This window comes from Anolis carolinensis, chromosome 3, assembly GCF_035594765.1.
Source record: "Anolis carolinensis isolate JA03-04 chromosome 3, rAnoCar3.1.pri, whole genome shotgun sequence".
Taxonomy (NCBI): domain Eukaryota; kingdom Metazoa; phylum Chordata; class Lepidosauria; order Squamata; family Dactyloidae; genus Anolis; species Anolis carolinensis.
Window position 1 is genome coordinate 50416126 of NC_085843.1, and position 14934 is coordinate 50431059.

The following is a 14934-nucleotide window of genomic DNA, read 5'->3' on the forward strand; positions in this document are numbered from 1 at the left end:
CTGGCCCCCACTTTAACGGCTTTTAGGAAGCAGTTAAAAACATGGCACTGAAAGCAGGCATTTGACAATGGCAAGCGCAAACTAAGAGATGGAGTTATATGAGGGCTAACTCTAAACTGAGTTTTATTTCTTTTATCATCAGATTTTATCATCAAGAGTAGAACATGTCTACTGTTTATATGTTTTAATTGTTTAAGTCTTACATTGATGCGATTGATGTTTATGAGTTGTATTAATTATGTTTGTTGGATTTTAATTTTAACTTCTGTGATTTGTTTGATTTAATCCTTGATTTTGAGTGTGATTGATACTAGGCATGGAAACTTTGGCTCTCCAGGTGTTTTGGACTTCCAACTCCCACAGCCATGGCTGTTAGGAATTGTGGGAATTGAAATCCAAATTGTGGGAATTGAAACCTGAAGGGCCACCCCGAATCCCTTTGGGGATAAAGATGATGAAGATGATGATTATTATTGGGAAAATGGGGAAACACTAAGAATGGAAAAAGGCATGGCTGGATAGACAGGCACTCTCCCTTACAATATTTGTTTTCAACTTTCCTTCAGGAAACATGCTCTCAGAAAGCTTTCAATGCTTTTGGGGAACACTGAGAGGCAGGAAAGGGCATCTCTTAAACAGGATAAAATGGTTCTTCAGTCCCCTCTTTTGATACCCAGTTTCCTCCCTTTCCAACCATGTCACGGAATGAAAAAATATTACTGTTTTCTATCACTTAAACTGCAATGGGTTCACACTATGGATACACTTTATTTCTACCCCACCCTATTCCCCAAATGGGGATCCCTGGGATGTGTAGTTTTCTGCTACACCAGAGCACTTTGAGAGAAGAAGAGTCCTTGTGGAATTAAAGCAGCTTGACTCCATTTTAACCACCCTGGCTTAATGCTATGGGACCACGAGAGTTGTAGTTTTACATGGTCTTTAGACCTATCTTATTATTAGTAGTAGTAGTATTATATTATTTATATACAATTTATTTACAACATTTTTACCTTCACTTTCTCACCCGTAGGGACTCAATATATTATGTACTATATTATTATGTTTATTATTATATTTGTAGATTAATATTTTATTATTATTTTAATTATTTATTATTAATATATTATGTATTATTATGTCTTATGTGTTATCATTTATTATAATGTATTATGGAGTCTCCGGTGGCGTAATGGGTTAAAGCCTTGTAACCTGAAGGTTGTGTTGCTGATCTGAAGGCTGCCAGGTTCAAATCCCACCCGGGGAGAGCGCGGATGAGCTCCCTCTATCAGCTCCAGCTCCATGTGGGGACACGAGAGAAGCCTCCCACAAGGATGGTAAAAACATCAAAACATCCAGGTGTCCCCTGGGTAACGTCCTTGCAGGTGGGCAATTCTCTCACTCCAGAAGCGACTCAGGCTGCTCCTGACATGAGAAAAAAAATGTATTATGATTTTCCTGCTTCTTAGCAGGGGGTAGGACTGGATGGCCCATGAGATCTCTTTCAAATCTTTGATTCTACGATTATGTTATGTTATGTTAACCATTATATTTAATTATGTATTATTATTATTTATTATGATTATTTTAATTATTATGTATTAATATTATATGTTATAGTATTATGTATTATATTATTATGTTTATTATTATACTTTATCATTTATTGTAATGTATTGTATTAGTTTTTCTGTTTTAATTTTTACATTTGTTTATATAGGCATTTAAGGTTTGCCTGTTATCATGTTGGAAGTCGCCCTGAGTTCCCTAGGGGGGATGGGGTGGGTTACAAATAAAGTATTACAGTAGAGTCTCACTTATCCAACACTCGCTTATCCAACATTCTGGATTATCCAACGCATTTTTGTAGTCAATGTTTTCAATATATCGTGATATTTTGGTGCTAAATTCATAAATACAGTAATTACTACATAGCATTACTGCGTATTGAACTACTTTTTCTGTAAAAATTTGTTGTATAACATGATGTTTTGGTGTTTAATTTGTAGAATCATAACCTAATTTGATGTTTAATAGGCTTTTCCTTAATCCCTCATTATCCAATATATCCGCTTATCCAACCTTCTGCTGGCCCATTTATGTTGGATAAGTGAGACTCTACTGTATTATATTACTGTACTATTATCTGGCAGACTGCCGGGGCCTCACCAAAATACAACTCCCATGATTCCATGTCACCGAGCCATGAGGTAAAGTGGCGTCAAAGGTTAAAATATATCACAGAGTTGTGTTGCCTATGCCGTAGGGGGTGAAGACAGAAGGAAAACTCCGCGGAACTATATAGGCCCACCCTCGTTCCACGCCGAGCCTTTTACAAAGACGCGCCATAGGCGAATCAGCGCCTCATCAAAGCCCTAGCACAAGAGGCGCCGGAAGTGGCGTCTTCCTTTTGCCTCAGCACTCGCGCCACTCGGTTGCCAAGGTTTCCAGGCGGAGGGGACGGGGCGGTGCGCGAGTCGGCCAGGGCGGCTGCTCTTCCTCCACCCGGCGCTCGAAGGCGCGAGGCCTCATCGCCTCCCGGTCGCCATGGCTGCCTCGGCCCGGGCGGGGATGAGCGAGCTCGAGCGCGACGGTTGCCGAGAGTTGCTGGGCCTGCTGGACACGGACGACCTCCTGGCGCTCACCGACACCGTCACCGCCCGCCTCGTCCAGCCCGACGACCGCCAAGGTGCCGCCTTGAATTGGGGCCCGCTCACAAGGCAGTGGCCCGCCCTCCCCAAACTTTGGTTCTCCAAGTTGTTTGGAGTTCAACTCCTAGAAAGCGTGGAGTTGGAGCCCCAACACTTGATTCCCAAACTTAGATAGACATAAATCAGGCATGGGCAAACTTGGGCCCTTCAGGTGTTTTGGACTTCAACTCCCACAATTCCTAATAGCCGCAGGCCTCGTCCTTAAGCGGCTGAGGGAGGAAAGGAAGGCGTCTGAGGCTGTTAGGAATTGTGGGGGGTTGAAGTCCAAAACATCTGGAGGGCCCAAGTTTGCCCATGCCTGCCATAGATAAAATTTGGGATCCTGCTCAGATTCTTCTTTACTTTATTTCCACTGCTAGTCCACCAAATAAATTTAGGACTTCCGGGTGTTTTGGACTCCAATTCTCAGAATGCCTGGCCTTTGTCTTACTGGGAGTTGAAGTTGAAAATACTCAGAAGCCTGGAGTTTGGAAATCATGGACGTCATAGATTAAAGTTGTGATCCAGCTTAAATCCCCTCCTCAGTTGTATTTCAGTCTCCTAGGGCCTTAATTTTGTTTTTCAAAGGCAACTGTTTTTCAGCTTCAGCTCCTAGTGAAACTCCCAGTTGCTAACTCCTGCAGAATTCTGGAATTTGTTGTTTAGTGAGGCACAGGTCCTCTCTGGCTGAGCAGTTTAAAGGCCTCTCCCTAACTTCAAGCCCCAGAATTCTGCAGGAGGCAGTAACTGGATTTAAAGTGGATAGGCTAGGCTGTTATTGTGGGGATTGAAGTCCAAAACACCTGGAGGGTTGAAGTTTGTCCATTTCTGACAAAGTTGTGACACTGCTCAGATTCATCTCTACTTTATTTCAGCTTTTAGGTCCCCAAATAACTTTGGATTTTTGGTTGTTTTGGACTCCTGTTCCCAGGATTCCTGGACTTTGGCTTACTGGTAGTTGAAGTTGAAACTACCTGGAGTTTAGAAATCATTGAGCTCCTAGTGAAATCTTTAAGTTCAGTTGCTGCTTCCTGCAGAATTCTGGGGTTTGTAGTTTAGTGAGGGCCAGCTTCTCTCTGGCTATTATCATTGTTGTTATTTCATGTCAAAAGCATTGTATAAATAAGTGTAAAACGGATAAAAATAGAGGGATCACAAGCAGCAAAATAATTTTTGACCAAAAACGGGCCACAGCAACTTCATTGTCTGTAGCTTTCAACAATTCTTCCTCTATGCATGAGGCAGGGTGTGGGCAAGCATATAGATGCAGAGTTGTTTGTTCTGCTCCACAGTTGCAGAAGGTGGAGGATTCTTCTAGGTCAGAGGTCCCCAAACTAAGGCCCAGGGGCCAGATGCGGCCCATCGAAGCCATTTATCCGGCCCCCATGGTACAAGGGCAAAAGGGGGTTGGGCTAAATGACCCAAGGGGTCTCTTCTTCTCTTCCAACCCTCCTCCTCCTTCTTCTTCTTATTAACATTGAGGCTGGGTGGCCATCTGTCGGGTGCTTTGCTTGTGCTTTTGGTGCACAAAGGCAGAAGGGAATTGGACTAAATGTCCCAAGGGGTCTCTTCCAACCCTCTTTATTATTATTATTATTATTATTATTATGTCACAGCAAACAAGATAGATATGCTGGATTTCGTATCACAAAATCACAAGTCGAACACTTCCCAAGTGTCTAGGACTGTGTGATGTATTTTTGGATGATGTGTGTAGATCCCAGTAGGGTGGCCTTTTGCAGTTGGCAGATCGTAATTTTATTATTATTATTATTAACATTGAGGCTGGGTGGCCATCTGTTAGGGGTACTTTGCTTGTGCTTTTAATGCACAAAAGCAGAAGGGGATTGGACTCAATAGCCCAAAGGGTCTCTTCCAACCCTCTTTTTTATTGTTGTTGTCATTATTATTATTGCTCGGTGGCCAACTATAGTCCGGCCCTCCAACGGTCCGAAGGATCGTGAACTGGCCCCCTGTTTAAAAAGTTTGGGGACCCCTGTTCTAGGTAGTGCCATTTAATCAGGTTGTCTTTTGATCTGCTCCCTCCGCTTCTGAGTCTGTTCAGGGACTTCCAAGTTGCCCATTCTTGCTTTGCTCCTGGAGGCAGAGCCTCTTGGTGGCCATCCATTTGGGATTTCCTGGTTTAGTTGCCCAGAGGGATACTCTTGCTTTTGTTGGGGGAACATTAAGAGGAGTGGTGGTTCTCATGAAGCTTTTCCTTGATTTGAGCCTACTGGGAAGAGGCTGGCTTTCACAGTGTTCAACCTTATTTCTCTCACAGTTAGCAGCAACTTCCCATCGCACATGGGGGGTGGGATGCCAGCTAGCTTGTAGAGTTTATCCATAGGTGTAGGTTTAAGGCATCCTGTGATGATTCTGCATGTTTCATTCAGTGCTATGTTCACCTGCTTCGTGTGGACAGACTTGTGCGAAACAGGGCAGGCATACTTCACAGTTAAGTAAGACAAGGCCAGGGCTGATGGTCTTATTAATTTTGGATCTGCACCCCATGCACTGCCGGTAAGTTTCTGCAGGATGTTATTGCATGCAGCTACTTTGTGCTTGGTATTCTTATAGTGTTTCCTAAATGTTAGTGTTCAATCTAAGGTGACACCAAGATATTTAGGATGGAAACAGTGTTCGAGCTCTTGGCCTTCTGGCTGAGCAGTTTAAAGGCCCCTCCCTAAACTACAAGCCCCAGAATGCTTCAGGAGGCAGCAACTGGATTTAAAGTGGATAATGCTGTAGTGTGATGAAGTAGTAAAACATACATTCTGTAGAAAATGTTCATTTACATCCACTAAACATTCTAAGACTTGGGTTGATGTTAATGTATCTGTTCAATATAAAGCATGAAAAATTTCTCTGCAGATTCCCTGGTTCTTTTCTCGGCACAGTGGATGTTAGAGTTGCTGATGGCATTGGTGAAGTTTTTTCAGGTTTTAATCCAGCTGATCCCAAACGTTGGTTTTCTTGGTGTTTTGGACTCCGGCTCCCAGAATCCCTGAACATTGACCAAAGCTGCTGAGGGTTGATGTCCCAAACACCTGAAGGGCTAGAGTTTGGAAATCACTGTAGAAATGTAGCACTTTGATTCCTCTTTAGCATGGAATCCTAGAAATCTAGGCAGGGCATTTGGAATTCCTAGCTAGGGAGTTCTCGAGTCTAACTGAACTACTTATCACAGGATCCCATAGCATGCATGCAGGGCAGTTAAAAGTGGAATCATGACATGATAATTGTTATGTAAGTGTAAGCCACAGGATACAAATAAAGTATTACAGTATTATTATTGTGGAATGTTGGTGGGCCTGAAATCTGAATCACTTAAATGTTTTGGAAACTTCTCACTGTAGTAGTGTTGTTGTTGTTGTTGTTATTATTATTATTTATACCCACTTTATCTGCCCAAAGGGGACTTCAGATCCCAGAATTCCTGGCTGTTGGCCAAGCTGGTTGGGGACTTTGGGCGTTGAAGTCCCAAATCGCTAAAGTACAAAAGTTTAGAAAATATTGGCATAAATGGATCACAATTCTCTACCTGTATTATTCTGTGTAGTCTTTAGTATAATATTATATAGATCTTCTGTTACTTTGTACACTGTTGACTCTCTTTTCTTTTTAATCCTGTATGTGTAGAATCTCCTCAATAGGCTCTGGTATTAGTTCAGAATTAGCCCTGAAATGTTCACCATGATCCACAGAACTGTATGAAACACCTTTCAAGTACATTTGGCATCAAATGGCTTATTAAGTCTCTTGAAATTGTTTGTAGAACTCATGGGAAAGTGGTTGTGGTGACACCCCACCTCCAGTCCAAACCTTTTTATGTCATTGGATGGTGATGGGTATAGTGTACCCATCTTCACCAATGAATGTGTGAAGAAAAACATTCAAAAGTGGAATCGTGTTTGTCTAGTGACATTATCAACATGCAAAAAGACATCAGAATTTTATTGGTGTTTTGAAACTTCTGAAATTACTTTTTTGACTGCTCTATTTTAAGTGCTTTTGATATATGTTGACTGGTATTCAGAAAGGTGCATGCAGATTTTTGTATGCTGTTGTCTCACAGCTGGTTCCAAATCTTACTGGCACAACAAACACAGCTAATAAGAGCAAACAAAGTTATGTATACACATGTACTATTTGGATCTCAGCACCTCTGTCATCATCTTGTATTAATTTAAGAAGGCAAAATCCCCAAAACATTTTAGGGAAGAAATCAGCTTGCCAAGAAATTATGTCTTAGTTCTGAATTTGATGGCTACAATCTTTTTTTGAATTGCTGGGTGATGTTGGTGATTTTCTGACAAGATGTTTGTCAAAGACCACTTGTGAATTAAATATGGTATTGATATGTTAAATTCATATATGTTTCTAGTATGAGGCAATGCCCTCTTTTTCAAGTAACTGAAAATAATATTAACTGTGCCCAGGTACAAACATAACCATTATGATGCAGTCTCATTGTGTGGCCACCATTATTACATGAATGATGATTTCATACACCTAAAGGTAATAGTGTCATTAAAGGAGCTTAAAAATCAAAGTTTATTACATATTCATTATAAGTAAATAGAAACTGAAGCGGAGTTCCTAACACTTGTTCAGAGTCTTAAATGGGACAGTGCACAATCTTGTTGAATCATATAAAGCTCTATTAGTAAAAGCATCTTTGCAACATTACATGGTAAAATAGCCTTTCCTCCATTTTTTCTTGACAGCAGTTACTATTTGCTCACTGACACTATTTTTCACCTTCTCCACTTTCCATTATTTCCTCTAGGAGAAGAGCTAGGCATCAGATCCCATCTGATCTTGAAAGTTAAGCAGGATCAGCCCTTGTTAATACATGAATGAGTGACTTCTGGTGAATATGAAGTTTAGGGGGCTATATCTCAGAGGAAAGAACTGGCAAAATCCCCTTTTGAGTAGTCCTTGTCCAAGAAAACGTTATGAAACTCAAGGAGTCTCCTTGAGTCAACAGGCAACTTGAAGGCTTATACACACGCAAATAGAATTCAGTTTCAGTTTATGAGAACTGTACACTTTGCCGATAACCAACATAATCTGGAGCAGTTAAATCCCAATCTTTGCTATATGTTTTTATATACTGCATTTTTTTAAAGTTAAGCAGGCCCACTTTTCATAAAGCTTGATCACAGATTATCTATACATAGTTTGTTTCAGGAGAGTCTTTTTTTTTGGGGGGGGGGGGGAGGAATGCTGTGTAGTTTGAAACCCAATGAAGGGATTTTGGGGGGATACGTGTCAATGACCGCAAATACCATATTTACCTGATTCTAATGCACACCTTTTTTGACTAAATTACCTTCCCAAAATTAGGGAGTACATTAGATTCACATAATATGGTAAATACTTTTTTGGGTTTCAAGGTTTTGAAAATTGAGGTGTGCATTAGATTTGATGGCACATTAGACTTACGGTTATACATAGGATGTGTCATCAGGAGCCATGGGGTATGAACCCCATGATACACACTCAGCAAATATGATTTCTGTATGTTGGTGGTAGGACCAATACCACTGGATTTCATTCTTGAATTACTAAACCATTCAAGTCTGAGAAGCAACCTCATGTATAAATTGAGGAAAGATCTGGGGGCTAAAATTATGGATTTTGATAAGATCCATGGACAAGTTGAGGTTCATTCTGCAGAGGGGAAGTCACCAGTTGCCTCGGGGGGCTTGCTACACCTCTGCCCCCATTTTCCCACTCAGGCATTCAAAAAGGCAAGAAGTGGTGCCATGACAGAGATTTGAGTGGGTTGGTGCTTCTTTTGAGTTCTCCCAGGATGGACTAAGCTTTTCTCTTTTGCCACACTTTCCAGAAAAGGGGAGAGTTAAGATACAGTGGATAAGTCAGAGTCGGTTTTGGGAGGGGGGAGTTGTTTTTTGACTAAAATTTCTAGACTTATACATGGGATTAGACTTTCTTGGATGTGTAGCAATAAAAAAAGGGAAACGCAGTACTGGCAAAACCTGGCAATTTCAAAATAATTCAAAAATGTTTGTTAATCAATGACGTGTAGACTCAGACTTGATAAATATTTTGTGCAGTGTAAAGTTAAAGCAATATTTCTGTCTTCACTTTATTTTCAGAAGCCATACATGCCATCTTACTATACAGTCAAAGTGCTGAAGAACTGTTGAAGAGAAAGAAAGTATTTCGAGAGATAATCTTCAAGTACTTGGCAACCAAAGGAGTTATAGTGCCTCCTTCTTCTGAGAAACATCAACTCATTAGTCATGCAAAACAGTACTGGTGTGAACAGCTAAAAAATTGTGCCTCAGATGAAAAATGTGCTCAGCCTAATGTAGAGGTAAGATTTATTGTTTCTGTCTTTTAAAAATCCAAAACATTACTTTTATGATGACTTAATGATGACTTAAGTTGTTCTGTTGCAAAGTGGCATTAGGGACATACACTTCAGCTCTAGGTGTGCTGTGTAAAAACATTTTTGCACAGGAGAAACAGAACAGTAGAAGTATTATCTTTCTGCCTCTTTTGTTTTGTGTGCACGTAGACTGTAGAATGAATGCAGCTTTACACCACTTTAACCACCATAACCCAATGCTATGTTATGCTAGGATTTAATGCACCAGTACTCTATGGCAGAGAAGGCTAAAACATAAAACTACAATTCCCTTGATTCTATAGCATTGAGTAATGGCAGTTAAAGTGATGTCAAGCTACATTAATTCCACATTGCAGATGCACTTATTGTAATCCCGTGTTGTGACACCTTAGAAGTTGTGCCATAAATGTCAACATGAGACACACCCATTTTTAAAGGCTATTTTTTAAATTTATTTATTATATTTTACTCTGTTTTTACTTTAATCCACACTGTACTTTTTAATTGTTATTTTAACTTTCGTATTGCGCTTTTAAAACTATGACCAAAGTGTGAGATTGTTAGCTGCCTTGAGTCTCCACTGGGAGAAAGGCAGAGTATAAATCAAGTTTTTAATAATAATAGAATCTTCACTGTCTGTACTGTTACCCTACTGTGACCCTACTAAACACCCTAATTTTGTTTTGCAGCAACCTGAAGAAGGAGGGAAACAGGGAGGAGACAAACAAGACAATGACACAGAGTGCTACAGTCTGGCAGAGGAGTTTTGTCAGTGGTTTTTTGGCATTCTGAACTCTCAGAACCCATTGATTGGACAGTCCCAAGACGGATGGGGACCACAACACTTTTGGGATGATGCAAAACTAAAGTTTTGTTATAACACTTCAGAACAGAACATAGAAGAGTATTTCGGTGCAGAATTGGTGAGCCTTCGCTTATTGTCCTTGGTGAAAGAAGAATACCTCTTTCTGAACCCCAATTTGAATGCTGGTGGCCTGAGGTGCACAGTTTCACCACATGGGTTAATTGTGGTGGCAGTAGCTGGTACAATTCATAGAAATACTTGTTGTTTGGGAATCTTTGAACAAATCTTCGGACTCATCCGCTGTCCGTTCAAGGAAAATACGTGGAAAATCAAGTTTGTGAATCTAAAGATTTTTGGTCAGAATGCCATGGAATCTGGGACCGAAATAGAAAGTCCATGCATAAAATATGTACAGGAAGAACTCCAGGAATTCTGTGCACCCAAGGAACTTGCCTTGATTGAACCTAAAAAATATGGAGCTCTTTCTTTGGAAAACTGAAGGAAGAAAGTTTGTGGACATTGAAAAAATACAGCACATGAACATACGTGAGCATTCAAAAACATTGTTTGCTTGTGCTTTTTCGGTCAGATTTTCTGATTGAGTGACTAAGTAAAAGAATTGCCCAAATTAGGGAGTGACAACTGATTACTAGTAAGCTGATTCAGTCAATCATACTGCTTCCAAAATGAAAAGTAAAATGGAAGGAAAAATGAGAGGGACGTTCAGATATTCTTCATGCAGTCACTTCTTTCCCCCTCTGTGAGAGATCTTGGGGTTAGGTGGAAATAAAGAAGCCCAAATGAGACCGATCAAAACCTGGAGATTATTTTGCCAAGTTGTGGCTTCTATCCTTGGAGTGGGAGAAATTTTGAGATTTGCAGGGAGGAGGGTATGCACCACACAACAGAAAGTGATGTATTTGTGGCAATCCATGTATGGATGAGCTGAAACTTTCATCCACCTTAGGGTTTCTATCTTGAAAATTGTGGAGTTTCCATCTTGAAAATTGTACCTTTTAATTGTTTAAGAAAATTAATTTTAAGAAAATGCTTCTTTGTAATAGAGGTGAAAACAACACTTGTTGATATTCCCTCTCCTACATAGTCATTCAAACTTTATAGGAACCCTCCCCAGTTTTTACTTTGGTAATTCTAAGCCATGCCAGGCAACATAGCCAGCCGTGAAGTCAAAACAATATCTCAGGGTCCATGATTTGCTCAGCCCAGTCTTATACGAATGTAAGGTTGCCTTTTGCCACAGTTTTGCTGGGGGCATTTTCTCAGAGAGTGTGTCTTCCACTGTAAAGAAATGCCAGTGTGACAAATCACATAACTATTACTGCACTACTATTTCTTGGGAAATTGTTTATGTTGGGTTTTTTTACATGCACTTCTCACTTTTCCTTTTTTTTTAAAAAAAAATTAAGCTTGAATTAAAACTATCATTGATCTCAATACAATTATTATTTATCTAATTTAAAAGGTTTCTTTTAAAGGGTTTCTTTTAAAAAAAAGTTCCTGTAAATATCTCACAGATCCAAAATCTCAGGCTGACAGAAAAGAAAACATTTATAATTTGTAAATCATTTTCTGTTATGTTCCTGATTTTCTTAGCTAGCCAAAGCTTTTACAAGTTCCAAAACAGGTTCATTTTACTTCTGCTTTTAATTAGGTTGAAATTGTGAATTTTCCATGTATAACTTCTTTATGCGGCTATTCACATACGTTCGCCTTCTTGTCTTTTAGTTAAAGGTGAGGTTAAACTATTGCATCAGATATTTGGTTTGTTGTTTTAATCTAGTTCAAATGCAGTCCTTAAACTAGTTACTTTGTTAGTTTTCTTAATGAATGGAGGAAACAGTTTTCAATTACATTCTGATTTATTCAGTTAACAATAAAGTGCAAAAACATCAATTCTTCTTATATTTATTACTTCTCAATGAATGGCAGCATTTGAGAATTCTTGTTCTTAAAATTTTGAACATTGCTTTTGGAAATTTACACCAATGAAAAAGCCCTTTGTCAAAGGAAGAACTACTTTTCAAGCAAAAGTAGTTATTCTAAAAAACAAACAAATGTTTAAGACATATGTATAATTGGAAGACTTAAAGCAAAATGCTTGCTGAAAAAGAATAGTCAGTTTATTTGTAATTATGTTTTGCTGTCTTTACCATGGGGAAAATAAGCATATCAAGGGCTATATTTGCCAACTTTTTGTCTAAATTACATTGATTTATTAAATAATGCATTTAAGTTATTTATTTCATTCTCACATACATGTGCAAGGAAAATTTATCATGGCTAGTAATATAACAACAACAACTTTATTTTTGTATGCCGTCTTTATCTCCCTGATTGGACTCGGAGCGGCTCACGTGGGGACGAGCCCAATCAACATCATAACATCATAAAATAGCCAGTTTAAAACACATACATTATTATATAAAACAGGATAACCAACCAGCAGTTTAAAACAACATAAAATTATAAAAGCATAAAACAATCTTAAGCAGTTATTAGTGAGCCCATGAAATGTCCAATCCTAAGCATGAGTGTGGCGAACTGTCGTAACTCATTATAGATTAGGACTGATGAACAAAGTGCATGAAACAGGATAAAATAAATGGGGTGGGCAGAGCAGGATGGGGAAATGACCTTGGGATGGAGAATACCAGTAAAGTGCCAACCAGATTTCGAATGATCTTGATCTTGATATGAGATGGTTGAAGCATGACATACACAACTGCACTGGCAAGTAAATTCCAAGCCTTTGTTTCACATCTAGAATCACTTAGCATTTGTGTAGAACTTCAGAGAGCTTCATGTACTATACATAACCTTCCAGTAAAAATCACAACATCTTGTGTAAGGTAGGTCAGCATTATTTTTGCTAGGGTGATGGTAGGGACAGGACTAATGTTTTTAACCCATACTTTGCCATATTATTAACTATGACTCTTGCTAATTTTATATGTCTGGTTTTTAAATGTGTTATTGGTTTTTATGTAGATATACTGTATTTTATATGTTGTGTGACACCATTGTGTGCTATTTGTAAGCTGCCCCGAGTCCCTATGGGAGATGGTGGCTGGGTATAAATAAAATTTTGTTGATTATTATTATTATTATTATTATTATTATTATTATTATTATTATTATTATTATTATTATTATTATTATGCTGAGAAGAGATAGTTTTGCAAAACCCACTGATAAATTAATAATAGTGAAATTGAAATTACAGTAACCCTGCTTCATAGCTCTTAACACCAACATTCTGGAAAAAAGTCTACACTTCAGTTTGGTGTTTGGCAAAGGTATGTTTGACAAAGGATATGTCTGAAATAAATGTCAGCAGAACATTTGGCAGCAGCATATCACAAGGCACCCCATTAAAAACCAGGGGCAACGAAACTGAACAGACTGCATGTTGCCTTGGGCCATATTTCTCACACTTCATACTTTGAATATGAAGAATGAAATCTACCATAGAATCATAAAGATGAAGAGATCACAAGTGCCATCCAGTCCAACCCCCTGCCATGTAGGAACACAGACAGTCAAAGCACTTCTGAGAGATTACCATCTAGTGTCTCAAAACTTCCACAATACTCTCAGGCAGCATATTCCTCTATCAAACAGCTCTTAACATAAGGAAGGACTTCCTTTCATGTAGTTTGAATCCCTTGCTCCTTGTCTTCATTTCTGGGGCAACGGAAAACAAGTTTGCTCCCTCCTCAATAGGCCATCCTTTCAAATATTTAAACCTGACTATCGTTACCTGTCTTAACTTTCTCTTCTATAGGCTAAACATACTCAGCTCCCTAAGCTGCTCCTCATAGGGCTTGGCTTCAACGCCTTTTACCATTCTCTGGACATACTACACGTTGTACATATCCTTTTTGAATTATGATGAACAGGTCTAACCAAAGCAGTATACATAGATATTATTTCCCTTGATCTAGACACTACTATTAATGCAGCCTATAATCACATTGGTTTTTCTAGTTGCCGCATCAACAGTTGACTCATGTTTATTTAAGAATCTTTGAATAATACGGAAATTGCAGTTTCATTGATGAGGTACATAATATGACTTTTAGTGGAAGAATAGCTGTTCAGTGTGCAAAATTCAATAAATAACATTTAAAAAGAAAAAAAAAACCTTACACTTTACCTTGTTATTGTTTTTCTCCTGAATAGTTAAGGTTTGAGAGAGCCACTGTGGTATTGTGGTTTGAATAGTAGACTGAATTCAAAGACCTGAGTTTGAATCCTCATTTGCCCATGGATACTCGCTGGGTGATCCTGAAATCACTCAGCCTCAGAGGCCCCTCTGAACTAATCTTGCCGAGAAAATCTTGTGATAGGTTTACCTTAGGGTTGCCAGAAAAAACTTGAAGGCATGTAACAAGAAAATCAAAATGTATAACTAAGCTAGTGCTATCTGCAGGTAAGGACTTCTAATTTTTTCACATGTTTGGACATAATGTTACACACAAAAACATTTTCTGTAATTATTTTGGATCTTAATATATCTTTTGCAAGTCAGTTGCAAACCTGTACATGCATGCTTGAGAATAAATCCCATGAGCCCAATAGAATTAACAAATAAGCATAAGTATTGTGTGGTGGGATATAATTTTTTGTGGTAAGATGTGTGACAAACTTTTCACTATACCTTGATTTAAATTTGATAGACCACCAACAAAAGCCAGGTGCTGTAGGCTATATTTCATAAGAACTGGTAAAACCACTGCTGAGTTTCCTTACCTAAAGTAAATCCTATGAAATTTAAGGAGTTGTCATAAATTAACAGGTGACTTGAAGTTACATACACAGAAGAGAGAAATGGCCAAGAAAAAATAAGTTTGGCAGAATTTTGCACATGGTTCATTGGCCAATACCGAAATTGAGCAAAGTATCCCTAATATTTTTCAAATTTTGCCCTTTTCTTACTGAAACCTTTTCTTTGTCTTAGTTCCCGTTTACCAGTGTTAGGATGCACATTTTGTATTTTGGAAAGTGCAGAAGCAAAAATATGTTTAATACCTATT

At 38.8% G+C, this 14934-nt stretch overlaps 1 protein-coding gene across 1 annotated transcript; it reads left to right on the top strand.

Moving 5' to 3' along the window:
- The first annotated feature begins 2296 nt into the window (after positions 1-2296).
- Positions 2297-12999, top strand: c3h3orf38 (chromosome 3 C3orf38 homolog). Its single transcript, XM_008107748.3, has 3 exons — positions 2297-2689; positions 8816-9036; positions 9762-12999. Exons 1-3 carry the CDS (start codon positions 2548-2550, stop codon positions 10374-10376), a joined length of 978 nt encoding a protein of 325 aa, XP_008105955.2. The 5' UTR covers positions 2297-2547; the 3' UTR covers positions 10377-12999.
- Positions 13000-14934: the final 1935 nt, after the last annotated feature.

What these genes read in the sequence shown, in the direction of transcription:
- c3h3orf38 (XM_008107748.3), top strand. Translation starts at nt 2,548, where the DNA reads ATGGCTGCCTCGGCCCGGGCGGGGATGAGCGAGCTCGAGCGCGACGGT. An exon ending in CCAGCCCGACGACCGCCAAG is followed by an intron (nt 2,690 to 8,815) that starts GTGCCGCCTTGA and finishes CTTTATTTTCAG; the next exon opens with AAGCCATACATGCCATCTTA. An exon ending in GTGCTCAGCCTAATGTAGAG is followed by an intron (nt 9,037 to 9,761) that starts GTAAGATTTATT and finishes TTTGTTTTGCAG; the next exon opens with CAACCTGAAGAAGGAGGGAA.